This window comes from Antechinus flavipes, chromosome 3 (genome assembly GCF_016432865.1).
Source record: "Antechinus flavipes isolate AdamAnt ecotype Samford, QLD, Australia chromosome 3, AdamAnt_v2, whole genome shotgun sequence".
Lineage (NCBI taxonomy): Eukaryota > Metazoa > Chordata > Mammalia > Dasyuromorphia > Dasyuridae > Antechinus > Antechinus flavipes.
The window spans coordinates 2,230,205-2,254,481 of NC_067400.1; the positions used below are offsets into that span (position 1 = coordinate 2,230,205).

The window sequence follows — 24,277 nt, forward strand, 5'->3', positions numbered from 1 at the left end:
CAGGGTCAGGGGCCAGACACTGAGGTTCTTTCTTGAGCTAAAGTGTCGTAGACATCCCATCTCTACTGCAGAGAGAATGACCCCGGCCGTGTTGTTTGAATGTCGGACATATGTTTGCTTTAAAGACTATTTGACGTGGAACTCGCACAGTGGAGGAGCTCACTCGGAGATCGGCAGAAATGACGCAAGGATACTCTCAAAGTCTCTCTGAAGAACTTGGGAATTGCGAGGTATGGGAGACAGTGGTCCAGGACCACCCAGCAAGGCGCATCTGTGTCAAAGAAGGGGCCGTGTTCTATGAGGAAAGCAAAACTACAGCAGCTCAAAAAAATGAGATGCCCAAATTTAGAGCCGTGTCACTTCCAATGTTAATACGAAGCATTTATGTCTAATCTGTGGTGGAACCTTCTGAGCTTGTACTGGTCTGATCAGCCAAATACACACTAAATCTTGACTCCAATACAGTTTTTGGTCCCCCAGGGAATGGAAGATGACAAATTCCCATTGGACAGAGGAGGAAACTGAGGCTGAGCAAGATGAAGTAACTGGTTCAGGGTGATCTGAGTGATTGGAGTCAGCTCTTCCTGACTCCAAGTGCAATAGGCCATAGACTTAGATTGTACAATGCTTTCTCTCAACCTGTCACCTTAATCCAGCCTATCCCTGAAAGCAATCCTTACTCTAACATACCTTTGAGTGGCCCTCAGCTTCAAGGTGGAGAAGCTCAGTACTCCCTGAGCAGGCAGCTCCTACTTTTGGACCGTCTGAATGACAAGCACTTTTACCTGGTACCAAGTTGCAATTAGGGTCTCTGCCACTTCCACTCATTAAAATGCCCTCTGGGGTCAAATGGAACCAACCAGAATCCTCCTCCACAGGCTAAGTCAACCAGCTTGTCCCCCAAGTCCTCTTTCCCAATCTAACTAACACAAGCTCCTTCAGCTCATCCTCCGGTATTGAAGACTGAAGCCCCTTCCCCAAGCTGCTTGTGCTCCTCAGATCATGAACTAGTTAGTTTATCGAAGTCCTCCTTAACCTGGCATGCCTAGACATTGTTCTCCAGGAGAAATCTGGCAGGTGGAGGACAATAGTACCATCATCCGCCTTGTATTCAGGAAGGGCTCTCTGCCTGGCTCCTCCCAATGCAGCCCAACCAAACAGGGAAGAGCCCACTGGCCTGCCCTTTACAGTTTACACTGGCTGGTTCTCATTACAACCAGGAGACAGGTAAATAGCAAAGAGCAATGAGAAAAATGTAGACAGGAAATAATTGCATATATTAAGTTTAATCTGCATTTTCAACATTTTCTCCAACATTTAAAAATGCAGATTAAACAGATCAAGTGCTGGTTTGTACCAATTGCTGATTTTCAAGGTATAAATGTTCATAATGAAGTCGAATAATTGGTTTTTATATATCCTAAGAGCTTGTTTAAGCACATCTTTGATTCTAACCCTGTGAGCTTGCTAGTGCCAGTGTTATTACCTATCCCCTACTCACACTTGTTTTTACAGAGTGGGAAACTGAGTTGCAGACAAGTGAAACCCATTCCCAGGGACGCTTAGCCACCTAGCCAAAAGCTAGAACTGCAATCGAGAGTTCTTGTAATGTCCGGGCTAGCTTTCTGGAGGTCCTTCGGATGGGTCTTGGTCTCAGCAGATAGACACCATGAGAATGGTCAAGATTCTTTATTCTGGCCCAGTCTTGATCTTAGTGCAGGAGCATGAGAGCCATCATGAGGCTGGTCAAAGACAGAATGTCTCTCTTCCAGTCCTTCTTAGCCCTTATATACCTTATTGTAATTACATCATTAGAGCATACTGATTATATGTGAACTTAGAGAATCATGACATCACCATCCTAAGTACTAAGTATATATTCCAACTAGACAACAATCATCTCATCAATTCCACTGAGTTTACACCTTGTTTCAAGTATACTTCTCCAAAGTTCCACCCTCTACAAGTTCTGATCTCCAGGATTAAGGCTCATCTCTCCACCCATGGCTGCCCTTGCCTGCTGATGGGAAAGGGGCCATGGCTGAAAAGGAGACAATTGTCACAATGAAAAAAAAAAAGCTTATTCCTAATTTAAGGACCAAAAATAAATAAATAATAGAACACTGCATATGTACAGCAGAACACAAGAGGATTTTCATAGAGAACTATCAGAAATGGTAGTTTCATACTATTTGCCTTTTTTTTAAGTACACAGTAAGTTTCTCATGTTATTTTCAAAGCTGATCTGTTTATCTATGTTGCCCTCTGACCTTCTTTTAAAAAAAATATTATATTGGCTTTCTTTTATTGGCACTACTCTTGCTATTCCTTCACCCTTTATATCCCCCTTCTCACATTAAAAAAAAAGAGAGAGAGAAAAATCTTAACAAATAAGGGGGAAAAAAAAAAGAGTCCACTGAGTATCTGAACACGTATGTCCCCTTCAGTATGTTGTGTCTGTCCATTACTTCGTTCTGTCAGGAGGTTGTGTCCTAGATCCTTCGGAGACACAATGAGTCATCACATTCCCATCACCCAACTTGTCTTTTCACATTTTCTTTTCAATAACAACAATGTTGCTCTCCTTATATTCTCCATGTTCTAGGAATTTCATTCAGCATGAGTCCACACCTTCCAACACTGTCTAAAACCTCTTGGGTCATTTCTTATGGAACAATATCCCATCACTTTCATAAATTTGCCATTCCCCAGCTAAGAAGCAATGCAACGAACGCCCTTGCATTCTAATACTGCAAACTCTTCTTTATTCCTTCTTTTAATTTGCCCCTTTGAGATCAGGAAGCTTATTTCACTTGTGACTATTCTCTCCTTGATCTAATTCTTCTTCACTCCATTCCATTCTTTGATTCCCTGCTTGACCCCCAATTGAGTTTGTTGTATTTCTATACCAAACTCCATGTGTATGTATGTCTGTTCTTTGTTCATTTCTGACACCATTGCCCCCAACCTTTCTCCACATTTGCATGTTCTTCTCAAATACAGTTATGAGAAACTAAGTTCCACTCCTTTCTTTCTCCTTTCTACACTGGTGTATTCCCCCTTGTCCTCTTCCCTTCTCTTCCCTTTCCTTATATCCTCAGAACAGAACGACTTTAGCCCCAGGATCTCTATTTTTCTTACTGAACCCCTTCAATACTCTTTGAGGTTATTAAGGTTCCTCAGGAGCACATTTCCCCTTTCTTGTTAAAATGTTCCAAAAGTTCAAGGCTTTTCTAGTCTTTTGTATTTGCAATTCAAGCACTAATCTTTTCATCTGTAAAAATACTCTGTTTTGTTAAGTATCCATTTTCTCCCCTACAAAATTATACTCAGCTTTGAAAGTTATTCTTGCTTGTAAGCCCATGTCTTTTGTCCTATAGAATATTGTAGTCAAAACCCGCCTCTTGTTTAGAAGTCGCCAAATGTTGTTTTATCTTGATTGTGGTGTCTTGGTGTTTGAATTCCTTCTTCCAGGATGTTTGTAGTATTTTTTCTTTGACATGGAAATTTTGGATCTTGTTCACATTTCTGGAGCTTTTCCTTCTGGGGTTCTTTTCAGGAGCTGATCAATAGATTCTTTCTAGGATTTTTTTTCCCCACCTGGAGGCAATTAGGGTTACTCGACTTGCCCAGGGCTACACAGCCCTGGAATTGTTAAGTGTCTGAAACTAGATGTGAACTCAGGTCCTCCTGACTTCAGGTCTGGTGCTCTATTCACTTCACCACCTCGCTGGCCCCCTCCTTTTTTTTTTTTAAACCGAAAGTGTCTTCGATTTTGCCATGGTTCTCAAGGAGTCCACTTAAATTATCTTTCCTGGCCAAGCTTTCTATGCCAATTGCTTTTGATAATAGCTTATCTTACATATTCTCCTTTCCCCCCCAATCTTTTAATTTTCTTCTCATATTTCTTGGTGCCTCATGGAGTCATTGACTTCCAGATTGGTCTATTCTAATTGTAAATTGTTGTGCCACCTTTTGATGTCCTGACCTAGTTTCCCCATTGTCCTTTTTAGTTATTATGCCTCAGGTTATAACCTTTCCCTCTTCATATTTGATGAGATAAAGGTCTTGTTATCCTGTAAGAGTCTTGCTGTCTAATGCTCAAGGCTGGATTCTTTGAGATGATAAATCTCTCCATTTAATAAACTATTAAGTGGGTCTCTAATCTCTGTCTTGCTCAGTTTCTCCGGCATTGCAGAATGAGTCTGCTCCTTGAGCAAGTTTTACTGTTTTTTATTCCAAATTGCTTATTCTCCTTACAAGGTTTCCTCCTCAGCTTTTTATTTTTTTATCTCTAGCTTAATCTTTTCTAGGTATTCATATAGTTCTTATGGAAGACCCCCCTTTTTTTCCTTTTGAGCCTCCACTGACAGCCATCCTCTTCTTGAAATCTGCACTTGGAGGCCTCTCTGGAGCTATGATAATGCTTTATCCCTTCAGTCCTCTCTCCAGCCTTAGTTCTTGGGCGCTGTGCTTTAGGGCAGGACCGCCAGCCTGTTTTTGACCTCATCCCCACCTCCGTGGGCGAGACTCTTGTGGAACCTTCATGCTCAGCATTTATACCCCCGTGGGTGGAAGGGAAGCCGGGCCGCGCCACGGACGCCAAGAGGGTGCGAGATCCCGTGGGACGCACGGAGCTGCTACTGTCCTTCTTCCTTCTCCCCGGCCTTTCCCGGAAGTCCATGTGGCTAAGGTCCGGACGCCTTCCTTGTCTGCCTGGGAGCCGCGGGCTCCGAGGCCCGGCTGCACGGGCCGTACACACCCACACAGGGACAGCGAGGGCCTGGGGGCCGTAACGAGCTGGAACCGCGGAGAATGGCCCTCCCTGGCGGAAGTGTGCGGGGTGGGGGCGGGGGCAGAGTCTCATCTGTTCGCAGGGACCCCTCTGATGTAAAAACACCGGTTTCAGTGCAGTCGCTCGGCCGTGGCCGCTTCTTTTTTCCGTCCGGCGGGACTCTCCCTTGGGGCCTTCTTGGCAGAGACGCTGAGGGGTTGCCATTCTCTTCAGGATCCTCGTTTTGCAGATGAGGAAACCGAGGCACGCAGGGTGAAGGGGCTTGCGCGGGTCACACAGGGAGGACGCTCCGGAGCCACGCCGGAACTCACAGCCGGTGGCCTCCAGGGCTGGCGCGCTACCCCCTGGGCCACATGTGGCTCTTCTGGCCTCAGTATGGACTAAAGAGCCTGCCGCGCACTCGGCGCCTTACAGTCACATCCCTTTGGATGCTCACAACCCCCCTGGGAGGCAGGGCCTCTCTCCCCATTTTACAGGTGAGGTAACCGAGGCAGGCAGTGCCCCCTCGCGGCTGGGCTCTAACCACAGGGGCTACCGTTACCGTAACTACCACCTCCAGAGACTAAATGCACACAGAAATCCATCTCTCCAGAACTCGGGCGTAAATCAAGCAGGGAAGCCGAGCCCTACGGATTGCCTCTCACTCGTGACACCCTTCTCCGCTCTTCCCCCTTTCCCCCTCCCGCGTCCCTCACACCCAATCACACCCAATTCCTCACATACGCATGCTCAAATTCGCACTCCGCCGCGAGCCGGTCAAAGCCGCGTTAGGGCATCTCGGGCCCCGCCCCTGAATAGGCCCCGCCTCGCTCTTCAGCCTCGAATGGGGTGGGAAACCAAGGCGCGAGCGACAAGATGTCGCGAGAGTGTGCGCGGTTGGGGTGGGTGAAAGGGAAGCTGGTGCGTGCCTCGGCCCTATTTCCGGCGAGACGCCAAGAGGCGTGTAAGAGCTCGCGTCAGGACGCCGCGTCGGGACGCCGTGACGGAGGGACGCTCCGCCGCGACGCTCCGCCGCCCCTCCCCGCCCGGCCCGCCTCCGTCGCCTCAGTCGCCGCTTGCTCGGCGGCCTCCTGCCTGCTACGACCTCAAGCTTCTTGAGGCCGTCAATACGCTCTGTCTTACGGCAGACTGAGGCCCGAGGACGGCGGGCGGACGGGTGGGCGCCCTGACGGATCGGGCGCGGCGGAGCGGGAGGCCAGGATCGGAGGCCATGGCGGCCTCTGCAGCCTCCCACCGGCCCATTAAGGGGATCCTGAAGAACAAGGGCGTTACCGACCGCTCCTCCGGCCTGCCTCCACCCACCGCCGGCTCCTCCGGGACGCTCAGGCCCGGCTCCAAGCCCGTCGAGGAAGACTTCGGGTGCGTGGGGGTGGGGCGCGCGGGGCGGGGGGAGGGGCGGAGACCCCCTATGTGTGTGGGGGAGGGGAGGGGAGCTTAGCTGCGTTGGGGAGAGGAGATCCCCAGTGTAGGAGGGACCGAGGGCCGGTTCTGCCGTCAGCTAGAAGGGGAAGGAGGGGTGACTCCTCTTCCTCCAGTTACAGAGTGGGAAACTGAGGCAGGGTTAGCCCTGGGAGTTGAGGTTGGACACCCTCCAGGCCCGCCCATCCTAGGGTCAGCTTTCTGGGAGGCCTCAGGCTTTTTTAAAGCCCCCCCCCCCCCCAAATCTGGGCTTAAGCCGGCAACTGTGGCTCGAGAAAGGGCCGCCTGCTGTGTTCCTGAGTGGCCTCCTTCCTTTGATGCCTTCCACGGGTGACTGGTCCCAGGCCCTCGAACCGGCACTATTTCCACCTGCGCCCGGGGCCGAGCTGCTTCTGTGTCACTTTTCCCTGGCATCCCCGGGCGTGAGTGTGGTTAGTGTTTTTGTGACCCAAAGAGCTAGCGGAGATTCCCCGCCCTTAGGAGGCCCCCATGCTCCGGGACGGACTGGAGACCCCCCCCCCCCCCAAAGTCTGAGGCTGCGCAGACCCCGGAGGCCTGTTCCGAACCTTTGTCGGGTCTGTTTTTCCCCGACAGGTAAAAGCCTGGCCCGGGGACGAGCTGCCCTCTTCCTCCCGATGAGGTGGAGCTTGGACTGTTGGGCAGTAAAGGCGGGGGCGCCCAGCCTTGGGGGCAACACTCCCCCTTCTCCAGGGATCCCACTTTACAGATGAGGAAACTGAGGCACGCAGCGCTATGTGACTTGCCTGGGGTCCCACAGCTAGTGCCTGAGGCAGAAGTCGGACTCTTCCTGGCTCTAGGGCGCCCTCTCTCCCTCCCCAGCTGCCCTTGTTCTTTCCCTAAGTCCCTGGAATAGTGATTATGGTCCAGCCTTGTCCACATTTCTTTTGAAAGATGACTGGAAATCTTGCCCTTACCCCAGGAGGTCAAGGGTAAATTTGATTCCAGAGACTGCTGGGTTTGTTCCGAGTGGAGCCTCTGCTCTAAGTTTGCTTCTTCAGAAAACATTCCTGCTTCTGTGGGAAAGGCCGCTCCGCGGTTACCTGGCCACCCTTTCCCCGCTCTGCACCCAGTCGCTTGCCCCGGACTTCAGGTGCCCTCTTCCTTCTCCACTGCATCCCTCAGCCTAACAAAAACTGCCACGGGGGGGAGGGGCCAGCTCTTTTATCCCAAGGGCAGTACAAATGCACTTGGCTTTGACTGAAGCCTGACAGAGCCAGGACCTCTGCTCTGGGAAGGCAGAACGCAGAACCTGCCATCGGGAACACAACCCATGAGCCCCGGGGCCAGGAAGGATGGTTCTCTTGACCTGGAGAAGTAGGAAGTAGAGGCGGGCTGAAGGGCAGAGGTTGGGACATCCAGGTGGGAGGACTCTGGATTGGAAAGGGGTGTGGTTGGAAAAAGTGATTCATCAGAGAAGAGTCTCTGGGACCACCCAGTCATGGGGACTAGACATGCAGATCCCATGGGAGAGAAGAGGGTCACCAAAGGTCAGAGGTCAGCTGGGATGGGGAGCCCACATCTTTATAGATGAGGAAAGAGCCTTTCTAGCACCTGGTAGACACATAGCCAGTGCTTACTGATTGATTGCTTAAGTTGTAGAGTCAGGAACGGCAGCCACATCCCCTAATCGCTAATCTAAGGTGTCGTATCTTCTGGGAGAAATGGGGTTTCTGGGAGCACTAAAAGTTAGGAAGAGTTTGGGAAGAAGGGATCTGCCCAGGGAAGTCTGTGAACAGTGACCCCTGTCTTGTCCCCCTTACCTGCCTGAGGGAGCCAGCTCAGGGAAACAGCTCAGGTGTTTTCCTCTGGGAAGCCTTCCCAGATTGCACTCCTCTCTCTCTCTGGCCTCTGGCTAATGCTTGGCTAACCTCCTCCATTGGCCTGGTGCCCACCAACATTAAATACTGGACCTTTGGGAGGTGAGTGCTAGGGCTCTGCTAAATGGCCTCTGCCTTTGAGTAGCTGCATGAAGAAGCCTTCAGTCATTGGGAGAAAGGACAACTAGAAAGCCGAGGGTCTCCAAGCTCAGAAATAGGCCTTGTGTTACCCCCAGAGAGGGTGACGTACGAGCCAAAATCGATCCCGGACCCCGGACGAGCATTAGAACAATAAAACTGAACCAAAGATGTCATTATGCCTAAGCTGAGACTGGTGGAGAGTTTAGGATCCTCCCTGCAAGAAGCTGCCCCGGGGGGGTGTGTGCATCAAGTCCCCTTCCTGGTCATAGCAAGTCCATTGCCAAAGCCGGCCTTGGAATTCCGGCCTGGGTCTTCTTGTCTACAAATCCAACGTGCTCCGTTATAATTAACTGCAATAAAATTTACTTAGTTCGGACTGTGCAGTATTTTTAATTTTTAATTAGTATCTTATTTGTCTAAATACTTTTAAATGCTATTTCTGAGCATTTATACAGCCCCAAACTCGTGACTAACAAAGTGTGCTCATAAACTAAAGCTGTAATGCTAAGAGAGAAGCCATTTAAACTTAGACTGTTCATTGTATAAAAGTGCTTAAGGGTTTTTGTAACAGGTTCAACATCTCCTGCAATCTGATTCTTGGGCTGAGCTGCATTTTTAGCTTAGGTTTTTCCCATTGATGAAATCCAAATTTAATGAGACTTGAACTATAGTTCAATTGTGAAGAAATGTCCTTGTGCTACATCAGTCCAACGATTCCTTCTTTGCGCTACCAAGAATCTCTTCCTTGGGCCAGCGATGTAAGGATTTTTGTGATGTTTACATGGAGTAGAGACAGGCCAGATAATGGTGCTCCAGGGATGTCATAACTTTAATAGTGTTTTCTCTGGATCGTCTCATATGACTGTTGTGTTTGGAATCGTCGTTCCCACCACTGTCAAAGGGATTTTTCTAAAGCATAGGCCTGGCTATGTTACTCTCTTGTCCAATAAACTCTAGTGACTCCCTATTAACTTTCATAGCCAAGTACAAACTCCTTTTATCTCACACCATGCTCTTGAGTTCAGCCAAATGCATATATCTTTCCATTGCTCTGCACCTTTTTTTTTTTTAAGTTGCTTTTCCAAATTCTTTCTTTCTCCCCACTTCCTGCACTGAGAGAAGAAATAGAATCACCCCTATATGATAGTCACATCAAGTGTTTCTGACTAACTTATATTTCTTTATCTTTTCATAGGCTGTCCCACATTTTCTTTAAATAGAAATGTCTCCCCCTTCTGCTAGTTTGTCTCTGTGAAATTGTTTTTGTTTTTTCTTTTGTTTTGCTTATATTTAGTATATGCTCATATGTACCTGTTGTTACCTGGTATAGAATGTACATGAAGACAGGGACTTTGTGACCATTTACAGTATCTGTCTCCAACACTTAGCACAGCTACTGCAGCAGCATAGGTATTGAATACATGCTTGTTGGTTGATCAGTGATTGTCATAATTCATTTGCTTTAACTCTAGCTTGCATTTTGCCCCAGAAAACGATTTAAATTAAGATAGAGGTCAACACTTGGAATTTGAATATTTACCAATTTTTGATTGGGAGGGGTTTAGAGTGGAGGGAAAATTAATCTTTTATTGTTTTGAAAAATATTTTTTCCTTTTCATTTTAGCAAAAAATCCCAGAAGTGGGATGAAATGAATATCCTAGCCACCTATCACCCTGCAGATAAAGACTATGGTTTAATGAAAATAGATGAACCCAGCACTCCCTACCACAGGTAAAAAAAAAAAAAAGAAAAGAAAAAGTTTGATATTGAATGTAAAGGTCTGGTGCCTCATAAATTTGTATTCTCTTATGCAATGTGGCTGAACAGTCCACCATGTGATGTCATGCAGAGGTTTCCATATTTGAATCAGGTGTTGAAAATAGGAAAGACTTATGATCGAGTTAAATGGGAAGAGTTGGGTTTGCCAGAAATGACTGAATGAGTACTTGAAAGGTTATTGAACTTGATCTTATTTTTAATAGCATGTGTAGCCAAATCATTTCTTCTAAGTTAAAAAATGAGGCTGTCTGAGATTCTTGCACTACTAGCTAGCAGTGAAAAGAACTTGGGACTACTAATTTATTCCACAGTGGTGAAGAACTTAGAAGGAAATTGGTGGATTATTTGAAACTCCTGCTGGTTGATGATACTCACTTGCGAAGAGGTTATTCTAACCCTGAGAACTCACTTACTGGGTTTGGGCAGCTTGGCAAATCTTGCCGAATCTCATAAGTGCTTTATGTTCTCTCTTGTTCTCGCTTTCTCTGTTTAAGTGTGTGAGGCAGTTAGGGTTAAGTGACTTGCCCAGGGTCACACAGCTAGGAAGTGTTAAATACCTGAAGCTGCATTTGGATTTAGGCGGTGCTGCCTTCTGAGCCAGTGCTCTATCCAATGTGCCACCAGGCTAGCCGCCCCACGTGAGTGCTTGATGATGAAACGAGTGTGGCTGGGCAGACTCCAAGGTGGGTGGATTTGCTGAAGTTCGTGGGCTGCAGTAGGCTGTGCCAATTGGCATCCCCACATCTGATGCCGTCAGACACCAAGAAAGGGTGGGGAAGATTGGAGGTTGGAAAGGGAGGGAGCAGGTGGAGGCAGCCGTGTGTGGCCCCCACCTTCCCACTTGGCTGAGATAGTGAGACCCCATCTCAAAGGGCATGGAGGCTCAAGAAGCAGTCGACAACTCCTTGTGCTTTACATTCTGGCCCTCCTGGGAGGAGAGCCCAGAGGCGTCGCGGTCTGCGAGATCTGACCGTTGCTCAGACGTCGTAACTGGAGAGAGGTTGTAACCCGAGTGGTAGTAGACTGCGTGGTTCCATGCTTGGAAGCAGAGGTGGTGTCTTGTCATTTAAAGCTGAGAACAGGAAGGGCAGTAACAGCCTGAGAAACAAGAGAAGGTCATAGGTCATAGGACCCATGGTAAAGAGAGTCATAGGAGAGGAACAGGAAGACCACAAGGCCTTGTCCTGAGAAAGGGGGAGCTCCTATAGGCAGCTGTCGGAGAAATGTTCCTGAGCTTAGTGGATTATTGACTCGGGATCTCATCTGGGAAGCTCCTGAGCACGTCGTGCAGAGCAGCTGGGAGATGGAGAGGAAGCACATGGCCCAACCCAGCCTACCACAAGTTCAGCGGGTCCCTGGCAAGATGAACTTTCCCAATGGAAGGCACAGGGTTTCTCATGCAGGTCTAGTCTCTTGCCTGAAAAGTGGAGAAGTTGGACCAAGATACCAAATTATTTCTTTGGAACTAAGGTGCTATGAATAATTTTTTAGGGCTTCACGATGGGACATTAATTGAATGATTGGTGCCTGTCTGATGGAGAGTTACCTTATAATGTTGAAATTTTAATTCAATAAACATCTGTTACAATTGTGTGCAAGGCACTTTAATGTAATGTGACTATTTGCAGTAGTGTCCTAACTAACTTCAATCAGTTTGCTCTTCTAAGTAATTAGTGAGTTTTAAATGGCATGGCACTCATCCCAAGAAGTTTTAGAGCACATTTAATTCTTGGTTATATGTGGGAAAATTCTGTCTAGGAATTAGTTCTTTAGCTGGGTGCTTTTTTTTCTTAGTTTGAAAAATGTCTCTTTTCAGTATTCAGTTTAGAAACTGGGAACCAAGGAAGGCGAGCCGAAATGGGTGCACTAAAGAGCTTGAACTCCCCGAGTCAAAACTTGCCTTTTGACAGTTTGGCTGGAAGTCGTAGAAATTTCCACAGCTTTGGACACATCCATGTTCAGGCCTCAGTGTGAAAGTGTATGTCCAAGTGTAAAGTGACAAGAGTGGGTCTGGGTAAATAACTGAGTGGAATGTATCCATACCTTCCAGATGTTCAGGTTTCTAGCCTAATTTTCTCTTCCCATTGGTGATTAACATTATTTTAAAAGTGTTTTCAGATGCAGTGTTCTTCAGCCTGAGCAACTTGGTGCACTCGGTTTACAAACCGGATTGGCTGGCAGTCAGTTGTTCTATGCTAATTAGGCCTGGACAGAAATGTTGTTGTCTCTCCTTGTGTTTTGTGGTTGCAGTCATGCGCTTCAAGCATTTCTGGTCTGTTTGCCATTCCAGTATGATTGGCGAGAACGATGACGACGTCCTGAGTGACTCAGAAACGAACGAAACCCTGTCCCCAGAAGTCCTAGCCCGGAAGTGAGTAGTGCTCTTGGGGTGCTCCTCCCCTGGATGTGCTCAGAGGAGCTTGTCTTTGGCTTCTAGGACAGCTGGCATTTATGTGGGCCTCTTGAGCCCCTTACCCTCTTCTTTGACCCTCAAGTAGCCCTAAGAGTTGTAGGTTCTAGGGGTGTTTTATGCCATCTTAGAGATGTCAAAACTTGAGAAGACATGACGTGTTCCTGTTAGGAAGGGAAGAGCCAAGATTTGGCCCCAGCTCCTCCCACTCCTTATGGAGCCCATTCTACCCCAGCATCCTTCTTGTATTGCGTTTAGTAACGCAAATATATAATAAAGGTGTCCGTTGATTAGCTAGGCCTCTCAATTAGCAGGAATGATCGTCACTTGTAACAGGGACCTGAAAGGGCATAAGATCTAAGACATCCACTGAAGATAGCAGAGGAATTAACGTGGAGAGCTTCAGGATCTATTCTGTGGTTCTCATCACCCACCTACCCACATTCTGAGGGCTCAGCCCAAGAAATGAGAAAGGAAAAAAGATCGCAATCCACCGGGGTCTCTCTTTGTCTTTACTGGCTTCCTCCATCTGCCCCCTTCTTGCCTCCGTTGTAATAATGCCCGGGGGAGGGTGGGGGGGAGGTGTGCACATGTGCATGTATATGTACGAATGTTTGTATGTCGTCGTCCTCTAAACGATTGACTCTCTTGGGTAAGGTTGACGGCTGTAGAAGGCACTGAACCAAAGTTTCTCATTCGGGATGACGAGAGTAGTGAGGAGGAAGATAACCTGACACCTGAAGAGCAAGGTAAAGGATTTTCTTTACTGCTTGTAGTTATTCGTTGGGCCAGGAGGACCAGCCAGTGATTTGCCAAACAGTTCCTATCTTCTCCATTGCCAGGGGACAGGCAGGGAGCGATTTGGGGTTTTTAAAAGTGGCAAATAGCTTTTGGAAAAGGTAATTCATGTGTTCCCTGCTTTCAGACTGTGTGATTAGAAGGGCAGGTTACTTCCTGTAAGGTGGATTCTTGACTGTGTGTTGGTTTGGACAGCAGCAATAAGTGGGTGCAGTTGGCCTCAGGCCAAAATGCATATCACAGAGGTAGCGGATTGGCTGGGGCTGGGGTGGTGGTGGTGGCTAGAATTCAGTTTGGGCAGGTCAGAGCCAAGACGACCATTTCTGAAAGGTAACTGTAGGCGGTTCTGCTTCTTACAGCTCAGTTGTGGGGTTAGGTGGCCGCACCCTCGCTCCCCTTGGAGTTGTGACTTGAGGGTGGTGGGGAAGCAATCCTGCTTGGGAGCTTCTTCCTTACCTCCCTCCCCGCAGGGGACATCTGACCTTTTCCCAGGATGTGTATAGGAGGGAGCTACAAGAAGTAGAGGTTCCCACATTGTCCAAACTGATCAGAGGACGGGGGCTGGCTTGCCAAGCTTTTTCAATACCATATCTCCATGTGTCCTCCTGGGCAGGTGTCACAGAGCTGGGATCATTTGGGAATTTCTATTAACATCTTACCAACATTTGGGGCAAGGAGTAAGTTTTTACACTTTGTTGCTCTATTTTTGCCACCATGTATTATAGAATATTATAATTAAATGCATTTAGATTTTAATGATAAAATAATGTAAATTAACATAAACAATATCATATATAATAAAAACATTATATAACACAAATATGCAAGTATAATTAAAATAATGAATAAATTTATAAATAAGTTTGAATAGTAAGCTATTAAATCATAATTTATTAATGAATAAAATAATTAGAATTAGAATAATAGAATTATAATTAGAATATAATTATAGAATGTCAGAACTGGAAGGAACCTTAAAAGTCATTTAGCCCCTTTATAAGTTTATTGATAACCCAGAAAGTCAGTGACCAGAAGTATTACTAGAATCCAGCACTCCCAGAGGAACCTACCTTCTCCATCAAGTTCCAGAAGCAGGATCCTAAGACACCATATCACCCTGTCTTCATGGAGAGCTGGATGCTTTTTAGCTATGGCCTGGCTTCTGGTTGGTTCCCTGCCCTTCGCTGTAATTTTTCAGGATTGAGGTGGCAGCAGAGATCTTTGCTGAATCAAATCACCTTCCCAGAAAGATCGTGGCTCAGCCAGAGCAAAACTTGCATTTCTGCACTTGGAGTCTGCCTTAGGAAGCTCTGGTGAAGGCAGATTGTGGTTCCGCTGGATTTTGGCTCAGGCGTGGAGCACATTAGCCAGTGGTACTGGCATTGGGTGGACCATTTAAAAGCAACCATGCAGTTTTTCTGTCAGCCTCTTGGCAAGTCTGTGATTTCCTCTTCATGTTTGCATGTTCTCTTCGGTGCATCTCTGCTTTTTCCCCAGACCCTGGCTCAGTTGTCTCTCCAGTGTGCTCAAAGCCTCCCTCTTTTGGGGAGGGGGGAGGGGGCACTGTGTTTCATCACTCATCTGTCCATTAGTCTTTTCAGATAGACCTCTGCTCACCTTCAAATGAGAAGGGGTCTGCAGGGCCCTCGGGCTCCTTGTACCTCAGGTGGATCACTGGAAGGCCGAGCCCCTGCTCTCCCAATCAGTCATCTGGTGTCAGATCGACATTTATCTGAAGCTTTGATTCTGTTTTCCCCAGTCCGGCCTCTACCACCCGACAGCCCTTCCCATGTGCATCTATCCAGCCCTGCAGCATCCTGGCTGCTGTCCTCAGAATGAGCTCCACAGTAGCAAGTTTCTTACTGAAACCTGCCACCCAAAGGTAGTGTGGCCAAGGACCGGCAATGGTCTGCTTTAGTCCTGGAGGAAAAAACAAAAAAGAGCCAGGTATTGTTAGCTCTCCTTACCACTCCCAAACTCTCCCTTCACAACCATTACTTAGCAATAGCTTCCTTTTTTGAGCTTCACGTTATCCAGATTTATCACCCAGTTCAGATCCACATGGCCCTTGCCTCTACCCCTAGACATGCTCCCTGCTGCCTTAACGAGGTCAGTGTCTGGCACGCAGACACCATTATAACTCTTAACCTAGGAGACCTGAACAGCTATTGATGCTCTTTCTACTCTCCTAACTTCCCAAGTTCTCATTCTACTCAGCTCCCACAAACACCACTTCTGCTGTATCTTAGTTACTCCCAGGTATTCTTCTCTGATCCACTGCCATGTTCGTAAACTTTTATTTTTGATCAGAATCTTGTATCTTTCCATCTTTTCCTGCCTGCTTCTCTTTTCCAAGTTTTTCTCACTAAGGCCCCCAAGGCCCGCTCCTTCTCATCAGTTCTCATGGATTTAATTATTTCTATGCAGATGCTTCTTAGACTATTTATCCAGCCTCAATTTCTCTGTAACCTCCACCAGCTTAATGGACATTTCAAACCCAGTATGTCCAAGATTAAACTCATCCCTTTTTACTTCTGACCCTCTTCTGTTCAACTTTCCTCTTACTGTATAGATCACCCCTGTCTTTCCAGACCCCAAACTCCAAAACCGGGAATCATTCTGGATTTCTCTTCCACTTCACCCTACTTCCTGCCAGATTCAAGACATTTGTAGTTCTTGGTCACCTCCCTCCACTCCCATCATCGTGGATGTCCCCATGGTCCAGAACAGGGTCCAGACCCAAGTGACAGTGGGATAGGGTAGGGGCTGTCTTCTTGAGAGAATCTTTTTATTTTAAATCACTCTCTCCATACCCTAATTAGATCTTAGCATTTCTAAGTTGCTCCCTCATTTAAACACTCTTTTTTCTTGATTATGAAAGGGTCAACAAGAAGCAACTATTTTAAGTTTCCGATAAATTTTAAAATGCAGTCTGTGTACCTGTGTTTAGTTTTTTGTTTTGTTTTGTTTTTAGAATCTGGTATTGCTTTCAAACTAGTGCTCGCTCGTTCTCTCTCTTTCTCCCTCTCCTTCTCTCTCCCTTCCCTCCCCCCACTTGTTCTGCGACCGGGGATGGCCTCTGCCTGTCATCTCTTGGCTTCTGTCTCATTCCCTGAAACCTTTCAGCTTGTTCTCCTCCAGGTGTTTATTGTTGTTGGAATCCTTACTAACTGCTAACTAATTAGAGTTGATCTAATCTTACAAGATGTTTTGGCCAGAACCTGAAACTAGGTACTAAGTAGAACTAATCAATACAAGGCTTGTGTTCACACCTTTACTCATTGGAGTCCACAAGTATGCTAGCTTCACAAAGTACACTTTCTAACTTCAAGGGAGTCCACACCTTAAAGCTCTCTGGCCCAAAGAGCTTTAAGGAAGGTATGAACTCATTGAACTCCAATGAGTAAAGGTGTGAACACAAGCCTTGTATTGATTAGTTCTACTTAGTACCTAGTTTCAGGTTCTGGCCAAAACATCTTGTAAGATTAGATCAACTCTAATTAGTTAGCAGTTAGTAAGGATTCCAACAATTGTTATTAATATTTTCTGATATTAGTATTTTCTTCATTTTCTCCTTCCCCGCATGAGCTGACAGTCCAGGACACAGGTGTTTCCAGGGGGGAATTGGTGACCATATGGGCTGGGGACTAGACGCCAGCCGGTTCTTTGGCTTTTCCTCCAGTTCTTCACTGATGAAGGAGTATGGAGGGGAGCAGGTGAAGCTTTGTTCATCTGCTCGGTTGTCAGGATTTTTAAAAGGGTGTCAAGGAGAGGTGACAAGCCCTGTTGCACGAAAACTTGTTTTTGTGTCCCTTAGAGATTTTCCCTTCCTTTTCTCAGTCCTGAGGAAAAATGAGGTGTTGAACAGGATGTTTTCCCTAAAGAAATGTCTGGGACCACAGATTGGCAAACCTTTGAGAAGCCAGACTTCCGATTTAGGATCCCGTGAAAACTACCCAGTGGAGGAGGAGGCAGACTCTTGAGTGAACAGGGAGGGCCTGCCTTTGGGCCGGGACGAGAGCCCCTGGGAGGCTCCTGGGAATCTGCCCACCTGGAGGATTCTGAATGGTGTCCGGAGCAGGCGGGTGAGGCAGGGTTTGAGACCAGCAAGGGAGAAAGCTAAAGAGGAGACCCTTCGGAAACATTTGGGCTGGTTTCTGCTGAGTCCGGGGTTCTGGGAGTGAGTAGTGACAGATTAAAGTGGTAGCAGAAGCCCAAGCTTGTTGGGTTTGGGTATTTGAACAAAGGCTGATGGGTTATTTTTGTGGGCAAAAGGAGGTGGCGTCTTGGATGGGGAAGCAGTGCCGTTGATTACAAAGTCAGAAGGATCGTGGGCTTGAGGGATGGTAGAACTGGCTGGACTTCGGGAGGTGACGGGCTCTCACAAATCCTTCTTTCCACCTAGTCAGTAGGAGGGCCACCTGCAAGAACGTCTGTTGTTCTGAGATACATTTCTTCTCATTGATCGAGGGCAGTGGGTGGTTAACTCAGAGACAAGCGAGTGCATAACAGCAGTAATGCAGAGTAGAATCAGCCCCAAACCAAGGGTCCGGCCCACTGTGCCACTTTTCCCCTTGGAAAATCCAGATGTTATCGGAGTCCTGGGAGAGGGGCGGTGGGTCTGCGAGTGCTCTTACTCAGGCTGCTCCTTCCGTCACCTAGAGAAAAGGCGTCAGTTTGAAATGAAGAGAAAGCTTCACTACAACGAAGGCCTCAACATCAAGTTGGCCCGGCAGCTCATTTCCAAAGAACTTCGGGGGGAAAAGGAAGATGAGGACGACGATGACGATGATGAGGAAATGAGTGAGTCTCCCCGGGGGGGTCAGGCTGCTAGTTTGGGGGAACCCGGCACCACGTGTGTGCGAACGGCCATTGCTTCAGTCACTGAGAATCGAAGGCCTTTTTTTAACAGCAGGCAGAATGAACTTAATGGGAGTGGGGAGTTGTGGGAATTTAATTAGAAATGAGCAGACCCAGCCCCCCTTGTTGATAGGAATCCCTGTGGGAACAGAGAGCAGAGATGAGGCAAGGAGGGAGGTCTGCCCCGAAGGTCTGGCCGAGGAGCAGAGATCTGGGGTCCGGCCGCCCCTCAGGCTTCTCTCCAGGCCCTTGGCTTTTATTGGATCAGATGCCTGAGGCTGAGGGGGATCAGCAGGCTCTGGGTGCCTTGGCTACTTGAGGCTTGTGGGGTCTGTTCCTGTGATTTTATTCTGGCCTCCCTCCAGGAGGGGACGCCCCATCCTGTTGGAGTCCTGCCTCTCCCCCCAGGGTGGTTGGGAAGATCTGCTGAGGTGGTCACCAGGAAGCCTGGGGGCTGTACCCGGCTGGTGGGCCCTGGCTGCCCCTTCTCTTCTCTCTTGACAGTCACACGCACTGTGGGGTCCTTGGCTCATCCAGGGTCCCATGTGCTTGGCATAGGTCTTGGACTTGGTTCTTTCTGACTCTGTGTCTGAGGCTTTGCCCACTGGGTCCCACTGGGAGATGTATTTTGTGTGTCAGAATTAGTGAGTTGTGACCCCTCGTGGAGGTCTCCCTCTTGTTACCTCCCAGGAGAGCATCAGACTGGTGGGGTTTACCCACCTCAGCTCTTGGCACTTTGTAACTTGGGGTGGGGAGGATCTCCTCTGCCCTCCCCCTGTTTAACTCGGGGGGCGGGGGCTCCAAAGCCCAGGTGATCGCTCTGGCCATGTCCACCAGTAACGGTTGCCCCCTTTTCACAGAACCAGGGAGGAGCAGCGAGCGCCAAAGCCAGTCCGATGTTCCCTAGAAGAGGTTGGAATCGCGGCCCCGGACCTCCACTCCTTCACAGCTTCACGTTCTCTGCACTTCACAACTTAGGTGTTGAAATGAATATCAAGTGTATTGCCAAGAATTTTAATGGTAACATGGGCAAGAGACTGCTGGATGAGGCAGAAATGGCGGCGGCGAACACCTGGCGCCTACGATAAGAAGACTCATGTTCACACTGGCGTTTCCAAGTGGCATTCCTTTCCTAAGAACACGGGTTAATTTGTATAGGGTTTTATCACTTTGTATACTTTAAAAGTTAAACAGTAGCTTCCCGTTAATTTATTGCTATAGTTTGAGAGGTGGGATATCACGCATAATTTTTTTTTTTTTAACCCCAATGATATAGCAAGTAACAGGTTGATAAAATCTCATCCTGAGTAAGGGTATTAACCTTTTTTTTTTTTTTAATTGAAAAAGGGATTGTTTTAGCAAAAGCTCTTCTCTAGCTCTGCCTGATCTAGCAGCTAAAATTCTTATACTTTTCCTTTAGACATTAAAAGGAAAGCCTGGCATTTTGTAGCTGTTCCAAAGTAGCTGTTTTCACAGAAGCGTTTCAAGGTTCAGTTTGCACTAACCCCAGCCTCCTACCCTTTCAGACACTAGATGGGAAGATTTTTTTTCTTTTTGAGCAGATACAAAGTCTACAGTCTCTCCACCCCTTCCCTGCCAGCTCCCGTAACGATGCACAGCATCGGCAGGTCCTCGAGTTTAGAATTTCAGTATGGTCTGAACCGAGCTCACACAGACTCCTCAGACACTCCCCATTGTAATCCATGGGCCACCCCAGTGGCCACTTGGGCTTCTGGTCTACCCGGGCAGCAGGTGGCGTTGTCCTCAGGAAGAACAGTCTTTTCAAGAAAATAACTTGAGTTTACCTGAAGAAATCAGTTCTGTTCTCCCCTCCCTGTGAGGAATTTTCAGCCCCTCATTAAATCACTGTTGGAGTGCTTTTTTCTTCTGTCCCTTTTCTGAGCTCCTAGCAGATCCAGACTGCATCCATTTGCATGACCAGGAGAGGACCGTGTCATGTGATTTGGTAGGCTTCCCAGGACTCAGAGGCCGGCCGAATGTGCTCTGATCTTCCGAGCTTGAAGTCCTGGAGCTTTCTCTAAGGTGGGGGATGAATCTAGTGTGTTTTTTGGCCTGGTGACAGCTTCATTTGTAGTCAGCTATCTGTAGGTTAAATTTGATCCTTCTGAAAACAGATTTTCCATGATATGGATGTACTTTTAAAGATGTGTGTGTATCTTGTATCTATGAAACAACTCTTTATTGAGCAGCTTGACTTTGCCACATGTGACTATCGAAACATCAGTGTATGAGTAAATAAAACAGTGAAGACTGGATGCTATTGGAAGAATGTGGTACTTCTTTTAAACATTTTATGAAACAGAAGTATTTTTTTACAGTGAGAATCCAGACAAGACCCTTGGAGCTGCAGTGGCTGTATCCCAACTGATGGAAGTCTTGCTGGGATACCTTCCACTGCTCGTACCCTTCTTCCTTTAATACAGTGTTACCCTTTTTTTTTTTTTTTTTTAAAAGCATTCTAGCCCCGTGGGAAGGGGATTGTCTCTTCTTTGTGTTTGAAAAAAGGTTTTGGGGAATTTGTTTTTTTAAATATCCAAGTTCATATGTATGTGAAAACAGTTGCTTTTTCAAGACCTGATATAGAAAAGGTTCTTGGGGCTAACGTCTTAGCTGATTCTTGACTGCTCTTTAACAAGTCTGGGATTCTTTACCAGAAGCAACGGGTTTAAAAAGTTAATTGGAAAACCACTTTTTTTATTCTAATCCCTATCTTCTAAATTTAGGCAGCCAGAGAAACTTTATTTTCTCTGTAAAACAATACAGAAGATATCTATTACTTGGAATGTGTGTGGTTAAAATCTGTTATTAAATATGTCGTGACACAAACTTGGCCACGTATTTTCATGAAGGGACATATTTTCATAAAGTCCTTGCTGGGTTACTCACAAATTGCTATTACAAAGTTAGCATCTGAAAAAGTACCCGATTGTAAATGTACAAAAACAAATGGATAAATAAAATTTGAAAGACTTCTAATTTTCTTGAATTTTTTTTAACTTGCACGTAATACTTTTTTTTCCCTCAATAGTATTTTATTTTTCCAAATACGTGTAAAGATCATTTTCAGCATTCGTTTCTGTAGGATTTTATGTTCCAATTTTTTTCTCCCTCTTCCCTGCTTTCCCCCCATTCCCAAGAGAGCAAGCAATCTGATACAGGTTATACATGTGCAGTTCTTCTAAACATTTCCATACATGTTCTTTTGTGTGAGAAAAATCAGACCAAGAAAAAGCAAGCAAACCATCAAAAAGCTGAAAATATGCTTCAATACACCTTCAGTCTCCATAGTTCTCCCTCTGGCTGTGGATATTTTCCATCCCAGTTCTATTGGAACCATCTTGGGTCACTGCATTGCTGAAAAGAGCCACGTCCGTCACTGTTGGCCATCAAATAATCTTCCTATTACTGTGTATGATGTTCTGGTTCTGCTCACTTTCACTCGGCATCAGTCCACGTAGATCTTTCCCAGCTTTTCTGAAATCACCCTGCTCATCACTTCTTATGGAACAACAATAATCCAATGTAATACTCTTCCAATAAATTCATTTTTAATGAGCATTTATGCATCATGTCAGGAGAGAAAAATTCAGAGCAAAAGGGAAAAACCAATGGAGAGATAAATAATAGAAAAAAGAAGTGAACAAAGCATATGTTGATTTACATTCAGTCTCTATAGTTCTTTTTCTGGATGCAGATGGTGTTTTCTGTCCTAAGGTTATTGGGATTGCTTTGGATCAATGACCCACCTAGAACTGAGTCATATCACACATTTTTGATGTTACTGTGTACAATGGATTCCTGGTTCTGCTTGTTTTGCTCGGCATTAGTTCATGTAAATCCTTCCGGGCTTTTCTAAAGTCAGCTTGTTCATTTTTTATAGAACAATAATATTCCAAGACCTTCATGCACCACAACTTGTTAAGCCATTCCTTGATTGATGGGCATCTACTCATTTTCCAATTCTTTGCTATCACAAAAAAAGCTGTTAAATATTTAGTTCACTTGAAGTAAAAGGAAATTTACTTTTTTTAGGCTCTAAATATAAGGTTTTTTATTTCAGTTGGAAAGTTAAATCGCATTGTAATGATACAGTCTGTAGATGTGCGAATTTAGGGTCAGGGCCACATAGGTACCCGTTTGGGTGCTAGCTTCGGGACTTGGAATTGCGGTCCCTGTGCAGCTAGACCAAACTTCAAAAAAAGAAAAAATCGACATGCAATATTCCATCCCATGGTTCTCTACCTCTTTTCCCCCCACCATATGAATTATATATTGAATAAATACATACACTGTCATGTAAATTACTTAACAAAAAAAGGATAACGTATAATTAAAAAGTCCCTCTTCCCTGGTTTCCATTTTTACTGGTTGCTGCAACTCTGAAATGGAAGGAATTGTAACAATCAAAAGAACAACTTTCTTTAGTCCAAATTACAGGTGCTACCCACGTGCATCCCATTTGGAGTACATTTGCACTGATATCTTTATTTTTTAAACCCTTATTAAAGCAAGAGAATTGTTATAGAAATTTTCATGGCATAAAAATATAACTGGTGATATTATGTACAGGAAAAAATCTTTTAATTTTTTGAAACATTGAAAACGATACTTTAAACTTTAAGGCACAGGATGTAATCCACATGTACAGATTACCCAGAATTGCTGTTTGAAACTCATTTAAGCAGATTTTTTTTTCCTGTTTGGCTCAAAATGAAGTGTTATGTCCTCTTTATTCACTTAGCACATGTATTAAAAATTAAAACCCAAAAATCAATACAAACTCATTTTTTCCACTATTGAGAATGTGGTTCTAACATTCTAGTCTTCACAATCATCCCATAATCGTATCTTTTGGGTATTTCCTACTCAATCACCCTCCTTTCGTTCCTATGTTTTTATGATACCATGACATCACCTTAAGCTGCCTTTTCATGTTCTACAGTTAAAAGGTCAATTATCGAACCAATTAAGAGACAGACTCTGTTCCTCATCTCTTTGAAGGAATTATCTTCTCATTTGGGGGGGAGGGGTATCTCTTGGTTGACAAATCTCATGGCCTTTGCTCAATCTTATTTTCTCCACCTTGCTAGGCCTTCAAGTGTTTCCTTGTGTAAACATTGGGGTGGGGGAATGGAAGTGGTGGAGAACCAAGATAGAGTAAAATGAAAATTTTTTGCTGAGCTTTCCAACGTGTGTAAAACCAACTTCTTGGCAGGAAAAGCAATTTGAAAAGTCATTTTAAAATTCATTTTTCAGCCCAAGGAAGCTACTTCTAAAGACAAAAAGAAAGGTCTGTAGATGATGGGGTAGGGGCTGGCCAGAACTGGCCCTGACCATGGGCAACAAAGCCTGGCACTGCCCTGAGAACAGTGAAGGTTCCTTGGGGAACCCCCGCGTTAGCACTAGGCATAGGATTTGGTACCAATCGGCAGCTCTGCCTCCCGTTACCCAGCTCCACGTTGAGGTTCCGGGGCAGAGAATGATTGTGGTTGTGTGGGAGCAGGATCCCTACCTTGGTAGGCACTAGGAGGTGGGTGACCAAAACCACCTTGGAAGTACCAAGTACACGATCTAGCTGTGAGCCCAGCAGAAAGGAATCGGACAAAAGCTTAGACCAGATATTCCTCAGGCCTAGAAATAAGCGGACGCAACTAAAAGTAAAATTAAATAAACTGGGAGAAATGGGTAAACAACCAAAAACCCTGATCATCTAAAGTGGTGACAAGGAAGCCCAAGACAAATTCAGGAGAAGACATGCATGTGAAAACAGTTACAAGCAAAACCTTAAGGAAAAAACGCAGATTGGACACAGACCTAGCAAGGATTCTTAAAAGAGCTAAAGATTCTTTAAATTTAAAATTCTTTATTATTATTATTATTTATATATATATTATTGTTATTAAAGAATTCTTTTAAAATTCTTAAAAAGAAAAAAAATTAATGCGTGGTAAAGGAAAAATGAGAAAAAGAAATGAGAATAAGGTTATGTAAGCGAGGCACAAAAATGCTTAGGAAAATAAATTTTAAAAAATGGCATCGGTTGAATATAAAAGGTATAAAACCTAAATGAAGAAAATAACTCCTTAAAAATTAGAGTCGGGCAAGTAGAAGCTAATGACTGAGATACCAAGGAGCAAAGCAAAGTCAAAAGAATAATAAAAAATATAGAAGAAAGCGGGAGATGTCTCGTCAGAAAAACAGATGAGCTGGAAAAT

The 24,277-nt window shown here is 45.7% G+C and overlaps 1 protein-coding gene across 1 annotated transcript; it reads left to right on the top strand.

Annotated features, from left to right (window-relative positions):
• The first annotated feature begins 5,805 nt into the window (after positions 1 to 5,805).
• On the top strand, positions 5,806 to 21,038 carry PPP1R2 (protein phosphatase 1 regulatory inhibitor subunit 2). The gene is made up of 6 exons (XM_051991589.1): positions 5,806 to 6,154; positions 9,818 to 9,925; positions 12,264 to 12,344; positions 13,041 to 13,132; positions 17,844 to 17,984; positions 18,902 to 21,038. The coding sequence occupies exons 1-6, from the start codon at positions 6,006 to 6,008 to the stop codon at positions 18,946 to 18,948; spliced, it is 618 nt and encodes a 205-aa protein (XP_051847549.1). The 5' UTR covers positions 5,806 to 6,005; the 3' UTR covers positions 18,949 to 21,038.
• The last annotated feature ends 3,239 nt before the right edge of the window (positions 21,039 to 24,277 follow it).